Here is a 9,846-nt window from a genome sequence, read left to right as displayed (position 1 = left end):
TAGTGATGGTAGGTGGGGTAGTGATGGTAGGTGGGGTAGTGATGGTAGGTGGGGTAGTGATGGTAGGTGGAGTAGTGATGGTAGGTGGGGTAGTGATGGTAGGTGGGGTAGTGATGGTAGGTGGGGTAGAGATAGCAGGTGGGGTAGTGATGGTAAGTGGGCTCACCCGTTGTGGGGGTCGACCTGCAGGTGCAGGGGGCGGTGGTCCAGGTTGGGGGTCACGAGTTCTAAGTTCTTCCCCGTGAGGTCTGTCCGCCAGATGTTCCACGTCGCCCGGGGAGGGTGAATCCCCAGGGACCTCTCCTCCCCTTCATCATATTCCTCGACGGGGAGCAGATTTTCTTCCCCACCCCCATAATATTCGGGGTCTAAATTGGGGTTGGTTTTATTAGGACTTTTTGAACCATCGTCTGTGGGGTCTGGGATGGGGTCTAAACTCGAGTTATGGACAGGAGAAGCCTCAACCGCGGGGACTGGTAAATGACCGAGGTCCTTCTCAGGGTCAAGTGAATTAGGTTTCAGCGGGGGAGCCTGGGTGTCCTCCAGGATATAAAGGAACCCGTTGAGCCAGTCCAGGGTGAGTGTGGTCGCCACACCACCCATAAGGGCCCCCAACTCGATCACCTCCCGCCGGTGGGTGGCGGGGTGCAGCAGCAGCAACCGCCCTCCGGCCGTCACGTAGAGGAGTCCTAGGCGCATATGGAGGGCCAAGCCTGAGGGGAACATGGGATTAGGGTTGGGGCTTTGGGGAGAAGGGATTACGGCTAGCTAGGGCTTTGGGAACGGGTTAGGGCTAGGGCTTTGGGAACAGGGGATTGGGGCTAGGGCTTTGGGAACAGGGGATTAGGGCTAGGGCTTTGGGAACAGGGGATTAGGGCTAGGGCTTTGGGAACAGGGGATTAGGGCTAGGGCTTTGGGAACAGGGGATTAGGGCTAGGGCTTTGGGAACAGGGGATTAGGGCTAGGGCTTTGGGAACAGGGGATTAGGGCTAGGGCTTTGGGAACAGGGGATTAGGGCTAGGGCTTTGGGAACAGGGGATTAGGGCTAGGGCTTTGGGAACAGGGGATTAGGGCTAGGGCTTTGGGAACAGGGGATTAGGGCTAGGGCTTTGGGAACAGGGGATTAGGGCTAGGGCTTTGGGAACAGGGGATTAGGGCTAGGGCTTTGGGAACAGGGGATTAGGGCTAGGGCTTTGGGAACAGGGGATTAGGGCTAGGGCTTTGGGAACAGGGGATTAGGGCTAGGGCTTTGGGAACAGGGGATTAGGGCTAGGGCTTTGGGAACAGGGGATTAGGGCTAGGGCTTTGGGAACAGGGGATTAGGGCTAGGGCTTTGGGAACAGGGGATTAGGGCTAGGGCTTTGGGAACAGGGGATTAGGGCTAGGGCTTTGGGAACAGGGGATTAGGGCTAGGGCTTTGGGAACAGGGGATTAGGGCTAGGGCTTTGGGAACAGGGGATTAGGGCTAGGGCTTTGGGAACAGGGGATTAGGGATAGGGCTTTGGGGAAAGGGGATTAGGGCTAAGGATTTGGGAACAGGGGATTGGGGCTAGGGCTTTGGGAACAGGGGATTAGGGCTAGGGCTTTGGGGAGTGTAGGATCGAGGGTTTCGTTTTTGGGTGAGAGGGGAATCAGGGCAATGCGACTGTAGGAGGGGAGGTATAAGGGCATGGCTTGGGGTTGAAGGGGAGAATAAAGACTAGGCCTAAGGGAATGGTGTGTAGATCAGGGCTAGGCTGGTGGGAGGTGTTGTAGGACTAGTGGGAGTTGGGGGATTGTCCTAGGGGAATTGAATGGTTGCCTGAGAGGAAGGCGGGGGAAATAGGATAAAATGGTGAGGGGAAAGAGAATATGGGTGATGATAGAAAAAGCATTCACCCGTTATGGGGGAGCGGTGGGAGGTGTTGTACAGGGGGGTGGGGGGTTGCATGATGTCCACGTTGAGGCGCCAGAGGCTGTAGCCCGACGCCAGCAGGAGGTACCCACCGCCGCCACCGCCACCGCCACCGCCGCTTAGCTGGTCTGAAGAACAACATAAGCGACGCAGAGATAAGAGGCATTGAAGACAGTATGTAAGACAGTATGCAATGAAGACAGTATGCAATGAAGACAGTATGCAATGAAGACAGTATGCCATAAAGACAATTTGCAATGAAGACAGTATGCAATAAAGACAATTTGCAATGAAGACAGTATGCAATAAAGACAATTTGCAATGAAGACAGTATGCAATAAAGACAATTTGCAATGAAGACAACGGGTGCGTCAATAAGTAGAAGCTGAAACTAAATATTAAGAACAGGCTATTTCCCCACCTCGTGTTATAGCAGTCCCTGTTATCTTAGTTGATGCAACAATTCACGCACAATTTTCACATAAAATAGACGTAAAAATCATGAAATTTTCTTTTCTTTTTATACGTGAAACAACGCTGACTGCTGAATATTGTATGTTGGACCAAGTTACCACAGTAGTGACAGTCAGTATACTAACGTCAATATACAATTTAATGTGCACTATATATTCAATATAGTGACAGTCCACATACATTTCAAAGTTTTATTATTGTCGAGCTAACCTCGCGAGAAAAATGTTACCGAATCCTAAAAGTGCCGGAAAATTGAATTACTTACCGTCAACATCGGCATAAGTGGTGACAGTGGCAACTGCAGCGGGGCCGCGGCCGTCCTTGTTGACAGCTGCCACCCGCACCTCGTAGGAGCTGTTGCCGTGCAGCCCAGTCACCACGTATCTGGCAACAAAGATAACAGGCATGTCACCACGTATCTGGCAACAGAGATATCAGACATGTCACCACGTGTCTGGCAACAGAGATAACAGGCATGTCACCACGTATCCGGCAACAGAGATAACAGGCATGTCACCACGCATCTGGCAACAGAGATAACAAGCATGTCAACATGTATCTGGAAACAGAGATAACAGGCATGTCACCACGCATCCGCAACAGAGATAACAGGCATGTCAACACGTATCTGGCAACAGTTGACAGCACTATCGCCACCCACACATATATAAGAAGAAGAGGTGTGCTGAGAAATAATATCCCAGTGAAAATTTACAGTCGCCCCAGCTTCTGATTACCAGAAGCTGGGGCGACTCTAAATTTTGTTACAGGTAGCAGACGCGTCAGCTTCTGATTACCAGAAGCTGGGGCGACTCTAAATTTTGTTACAGGTAGCAGTCGCCCCAGCTTCTGATTACCAGAAGCTGGGGCGACTCTAAATTTTGTTAGAAAGAAGTCTTATGAAGATAGCCCACCTGTTGACGGTGGGTTCGACGTCCCACTTGAGGTGGGTTGCCCCACCACGCAGGGACAAGGCGTACGAAACAAGCGCCCCACCCGCAACCTCGGGTGCCGCCCACCGCACCTCAACCCGCGTGGCGTCCACGCCCACCGCCGTCAGCGCCTGCAGCACACCAACCCACTCAACCCACTTAACATAATGTGGCTGGTTAGTTTACACTAACCAACCCACTTAACCCACTTAACTTAATGTAACTGCTCAGTTAATGCTAACTAGCCCACCTTACCCACTTAACTTGATGTAACTGGTCAGTTAATACTAACCAACCCACTAAACCCACTCAACATCATGTAAAAGGTCAGTTAATACTAACCAACCCACTTAACCCACTTAACATCATGTAACTGGTTAGTTAATACTAACCAAGCCACTTTACCCACTCAACATAATGTAACTGCTCAGTTAATACTAACAACCCTCTTAACATAATGTAGCTTGACATATGACAAGCATGAATATAATTCAGGACACAGGAAGGATGCAGCGTAAGTTGTTGCGATTAAAGTCACATCATTTTAGATGAAATGCAGACGTTAGTGAGACACTGTAAGGGGACGTATGTTATTGTAAATATTAGATTATGGATGTTATTGTAAATATTAGATTAGTGATTTTTCTTTTAGGGTTTTTAGTCACCACTGACGTGACCTCGCGTAGGAATCCACTATATCTTGTCATTCGTTTGTGCGATTCCACCACAGAGAAAGGCTCCGATATTAGAACTGGCTCCGTTCATTAGAGAAAATAGTTAGTCGGCCTAATGAAAGCGCACGGTTTTGTTTTGTTTATTTATTCATTGATAAGTGGTTTGAATTATTATTGTTTGTTCATTTATTCAGTTTTATTCATCCTTCTTAATGGCAATAATTATTAAGACACGTTTTAAGTAAATGTCTGGTGGCCACTGACGGCTTTATTTATATATCATTTATTCATTGAATGGGCCCCGACAACACGAGTAATTCATGCAAGTGAATGCACGGAGTCGAATTAAATACAACAGTGATGTTGACTTAATAAAGTTAGCTATTGAATATATTGAAATTTCTGCTTATTATAATACATAAACATTATTATTGTGGGTACAAGAAATGGTGATTCACGTTTATTGAAAAACAGACGTTAGTGAGACATGAGTAATTCATTTAAATGAATGCATGGAGTGGAATTAAATACAACAGAGGGGTGAATGCCTGACTTAACAATGTTGTGGGGCACCCACCGTGGGGGGTGTGCGGGGTGGGCCGGACGACAGCGTCGTGATCCAGGAGGTGGGCGCCGAGGGCACACCCTCCCTCCCGGGCAGCAGCGCCCACACTACACGGAACTAGTGAAGGAGAGCTAGTTATGGTCACTAGTTGAGGTAGGAAGTGCTGGGTGTTACGATTACAGTGTGGCATTTATTTGATCTTAGGATTATTTCATATATTGAGGTATCGGCCGGTGTCTGTCAATATGTTTAGTTTTATTACTCTGTGGCGTGGGTTCAACGCTGACTTCGTTCACTGTTAATTAAACAATGTTCTCTTGTTAACCTAGACTTCCCGTTCTGTTGGGAGAAAATAGTGAGACAAACATGGATGAAGATTTAGAACAGCGCTGTTGGAAAAGACAAGAAGAGCAATTTTTGGAGTCGTTCATAATGATGTGCTTCCATCTGGTCTGGGTCTGCCATTTGGTTCAACTACCTCGTGCATGTCCTGGTGAACGCAATTTTAATAAATGCTGGTGCGGGGCAAACGGCGATCATTTGTTTTGTTGACATTATTCGATCAATGTTATTTATTAATCATCTGCTGCTATTTATTCAATCGATTCCTCTGGGTGTGTCGTGTGTGTTTCTGATACAGCCTTTCAGTTGCGGGACTACGTTCCATCGTGGACTGTTTGCTTCAAATTTAATACGAGTGCTCTCACAAAATCTTTGAATATTCCGTAGGTTGGACCACACAGTCTATAAATATCCTCTGAATGTGTTTCGTGCATTGTCTCTCCTACGATCTGGGACTTTCAGCAACGCCCGAGTGCAACCATCCTCGATGTTGGTCTTCCTCCGACTGGATTCGACTCACGCCACCGCTACGAATGCGCGACCTTCCACGTTGCCTTCAACCACTGAACTGAACTGCAGGAGCCTCTACGTTTTATATACGCTGGCTGATCCGATGACGTCACAGTGCTGGTTGCCGCGTTTAATATTCTTTATGCCATTTCGAAATCTTCTTGCTTTATCTTAGCTAGTTTGGCACTGAACACAACACCGCCAGTTACAGACGTAGTAACTATTTGATACTAGGCACACAATTACCTGGGCAGTAACTAGCATTACATATCTTCCCAAATTCTCGTGTGATAAGCAAGGATTTGTTCATCATACAACCTAATTCACTTGCATAATAATATAATAATAATATAGTTTAATGTTTTATTGCTAAATAATAGGCATGTCTTGCCTGTACTAGAGATCGTAAAATTTCATCATTATCATAGGTAGCTGGGATTCAAACCGACAACACACAGCTCCAACAACGCGGTTCTTGACCACGGAGCCGAGCAGTTATCCTAACTTATCAAACTGTTATCAACGAGGCTGTAACACTGATATTTGTTATCAATTATACGACCTGGTATTTGGTGTAGGGTAAGAGGTCCTCCAGTACGACTTCAGTGGCACTGACGATGCGCGTGTTGTTGTGCGAGCGCCAGTGACGACCATACACTCTCAGCTGCGGCACGAAGCTCACTGGCAACCAACTGGCTGATCCGATGGCTGGTGAGCTGGCTGACTTGATGGCTGGTGCGCTGGCTGAACTGTTGGCTGGAAGGTCCATCAGCCAACGCAACCCAACCGACGAGCTGCTCAGTGACCCACCGACCAGCGTCGGTGCCGGAGGAGTTCCTAATAGCTCTGTAAAAATAAGGATTAATAAATTTCATTACTTGGCATGAAAATACATAAAAAATATAGTCATTATTTTCAGTTGTTCATCTCGCAAAACTTAAAACTCGATGGCTGCCAAGAAGCTACACGAGGCACCCACCACGACGCGTGCTGACGTAGCTGACGGCGGCGTAGGAGCAGCCGAGGACGCAGGTGAAGACGTCAGCCTGGGAGATAACAGGGGTGTGGGGTTAGGATTACGTTATTTCAATGATCGTCATATATATTATAATACATTATTACAATTACGTTACCAGGGGGTGAAGATAAATTATTTTGTAGGGGGAGTATGGCATATATAACCAACGAAATAGTGAAATATTACAACGAAAGGAGGGAAAGACTGTGCAGGATTCCCCCATTTAATAACCGAGCCGCGGCCAGAGTACAGACTCTTCGTGAAGGATCACTGTGTGGGTAGGACCGAGGCTCTTTAATGCCTTGCCAAAAGCGCTGAGAGGAGGGGAGTTTACCCTTGCAACATTCAAGAGACGACTGGACAAGTGGTTGAGCAAGATCCCGGACTGTCCAGTAATGGGAAACTACCATCAGCAAGTGACAAGCAACAGCATCTTGCATCAGCTGGCCCAAATGAGGGCTAATAGACGGAACACGTCCAACGTTGCATCCGGGACCCGAGGGCGGGGTGACCTGCCTAGTGACGTCTTGGAGACGGAGGACGACGAAGGCGGCGCATCAGCGTGACCGGGGACTGCGACGTCCTAAACTAGTCATAAAGTCATATGGGAATCTTTTGGGTGAGGCTAGGATATGTGGAAGAGGTTTATGGGAGTATGGAGGGGAGAGTGGGAGGGGGAGAAGCGCATAGGGAAGGGAGCTTAGCATTTTTGTAGAGGTGTGGGGGAGGCGCATTAGGGGGGTGTAGGGCAACGGTATGCGTGTGAGTATGGGGGTTTTGATGCCTTGGGATGAGGGGGGGTTGCTATGGGTCAACTCACGCAGACTGAGGAGCACGATGAGTTCAGCGACGTCACCCAGAGACGGCAACCGCGGGTGCACTGATGGGGGAGGTTATGATGTTAATAACGTTATTCATAACTCACTCATAACACCAGTAACACACAGCAACACCAGTAACACACAACAACACCAGTAACACACAACAACACCAGTAACACACAACACCAGTAACACACAACAACACCAGTAACACACAGCAACACACAACAATACAAGACTATCTAAAGATCAACATTTTCAACAAGGGTGTACGACGACCGCAGATTTTTCTTAACCAACAAATCGACGAAACTCAACGGAGTTTCGATTTCACGCTTCGATTGAAATGAACATTTTATGTCACTACATTTTATTAAACACTTCATTTCACTACATTATGAATGAAGAAGTTGCTATTTATCAAAAGATTTCTTCAGTGTTTATCTTTTTTCCGTTTTTGATTAAATTATCTTTAAAATATATGAGGCAGCAGGTATGTCGCACAGCCTGTCTCTGTATATAATATGCTCTGCGAGAGAATTTAAATTAAACAATTCCAAGTACAGATTATACCTTTTATTGTATATATTTTCAAACAGGAATAGCATAAAAATTACCACGCTATTACTCGTGGACATTACCACGCTGCTACTCGTGGACATTACCACGCTGTTACTCGTGGACATTACCGCGCTGTTACTCGTGGACATTACCACGCTGTTACTCGTGGACATTACCACGCTGTTACTCGTGGACATTACCACGCTGTTACTCGTGGACATTACCACGCTGTTACTCGTGGACATTACCCCGCTGTTACTCGTGGACATTACCACGCTCTTACTCGTGGACATTACCCCGCTGTTACTCGTGGATATTACCTCGCTGTTACTCGTGGACATCCCACAGGATATCTTTATATCCCTTAACTGTTATCGCGCACGACGCTCCGTGCGACGTGTCAGAGATGAGGGGAAGGGAGTAGATACGAGGGTAGATGGGGTGAAGAGGTAGATGAGGGGTGGTAAGGTAGACAAGAGGGTAGAAGAGGGCGTGAGAGAGTAGACAAGAGGGTAGATGAAGGGGTGAGAGGGTAGACAAGAGGGTAGATGAAGAGGTGAGAGGGTAGACAAGAGAATAGATGCGGGGGTGATAGGGTAGATGAGAGGTAAGAGGGTAGACAAAAGGTGAAAATGAGGAGGATATAGGGTAGATGAGGGGTTAAAGGATAGACAAGAGGTAGATAAGGTGATAGGATAGACATAAGGGTAGAGGGGATGACAGGGTAGGCATTAGGGTAGATGAGGAAGGGATAGGGTGGACGGGAGGGTAGATGAAGCAGTGAGGTGGTGAGAAGGTAGACAAGAGGGCAGATGAGGGGTGATACGGTAGATTGTTTAGATAAATTAAATGCGGGAGATGAGAGGGGAAGGAAGGGTGGGGTTGGTGGCTGGCAGCCAGGTGGCTGACGTGTAGCGTGTTGCAGACGTGGTGGCTGGCAGCCAGGTGGCGTACATGGCTGACGACGCTCCTCGTCCGAAGGCCATCGTCGCCTTCGAGTGTCGGGGCCTCAGACTGCACAGCTTCAGAATGGGGGTGAGGGAGGCGAGTGACGTGTCGTGATGTACCGTGACGTGACGTAATGTGTCGTGATGTGTCGTAATGTGTAGTGACGTGATGTGTCGTGACGTGTCGTGATGTGTCGTGACGTGTCATGATGTGTCGTGACGTGACGGGATGTGCCGTGTCGTGACGTAATGTATCGTGACATGTTGTGTCATGACGTAATGTGTCGTGATGTGTCGTGACATGTCGTGATGTGTCGTGACGTGACGGGATGTGCCGTGTCGTGACGTAATGTGTCGTGTATCGTGACACGTCGCTTTAATAAATCCGCCCCCAGGACGGCTGGACGGTGGACGGCAGCGAGAGCTCCAAGAGCTTCAGTGACGTGTGCCTGGACGACGAGTTCTGCGACTACGACGACCTCGCCAACTGCGTCGTCAGCGTCAGCGAGCTGCGCGTCCTCGTCCAGTGACGTGTCACATGCCTACAACTTGTCAGCGTCTCGTGGATTATTACAAATATTATTATATACATTTTGTTGTCAATAATTCCTTCATTTAGAAATACTTTCCATCTAAATTGCTTGCTTAAAATTCAGAGAACGACTTGAATCATGTCTCTTATTAGCTGTACAGAGCATTCAACTGCTTGTGCACGACACTAGCGTTAATAGCGTTCAGTTTTATAGTTGCGGTTTGTCAAGACAAGGACAAGGTGCAAGACAAGGTACAAGGTACAAGACAAGGACAAGGTGCAAGACAAGGACAAGGTGCAAGACAAGGACAAGGTGCAAGACAATGACAAGGTACAAGACAAGGACAAGGTGCAAGACAAGGACAAGGTGCAAGACAAGGACAAGGTGCAAGACAAGGACAAGGTGCAAGACAATGACAAGGTGCAAGACAAGGACAAGGTGCAAGACAAGGACAAGGTGCAAGACAAGGACAAGGTGCAAGACAATGACAAGGTGCAAGACAAGGACAAGGTGCAAGACAAGGACAAGGTGCAAGACAAGGACAAGGTGCAAGACAAGGACAAGGTGCAAGACAA

At 47.9% G+C, this 9,846-nt stretch overlaps 1 protein-coding gene across 1 annotated transcript in view; it reads right to left on the bottom strand.

Annotated features, from left to right (window-relative positions):
• LOC125178487 (proto-oncogene tyrosine-protein kinase ROS-like) overlaps positions 1–9,846 on the bottom strand; it is a gene marked incomplete at its 5' end in the record, with an annotated part of 16,320 nt that overhangs the window by 2,321 nt on the left and 4,153 nt on the right. Inside the window, 8 exons of the mRNA XM_047882307.1 lie at positions 167–713; positions 1,879–2,022; positions 2,634–2,752; positions 3,283–3,431; positions 4,552–4,656; positions 5,954–6,237; positions 6,371–6,437; positions 7,230–7,289. Of these exons, the coding sequence (XP_047738263.1) occupies positions 167–713; positions 1,879–2,022; positions 2,634–2,752; positions 3,283–3,431; positions 4,552–4,656; positions 5,954–6,237; positions 6,371–6,437; positions 7,230–7,289 (1,475 nt within the window). The remainder of the gene's footprint in view (positions 1–166; positions 714–1,878; positions 2,023–2,633; positions 2,753–3,282; positions 3,432–4,551; positions 4,657–5,953; positions 6,238–6,370; positions 6,438–7,229; positions 7,290–9,846) is intronic.

This window comes from Hyalella azteca, unplaced genomic scaffold (genome assembly GCF_000764305.2).
Source record: "Hyalella azteca isolate HAZT.00-mixed unplaced genomic scaffold, Hazt_2.0.2 contig10138, whole genome shotgun sequence".
Taxonomy (NCBI): Eukaryota; Metazoa; Arthropoda; class Malacostraca; order Amphipoda; family Hyalellidae; genus Hyalella; species Hyalella azteca.
The sequence above is the reverse complement of the archived record's forward strand: the minus strand, read 5'-3'. Positions and strand labels throughout refer to the sequence as shown.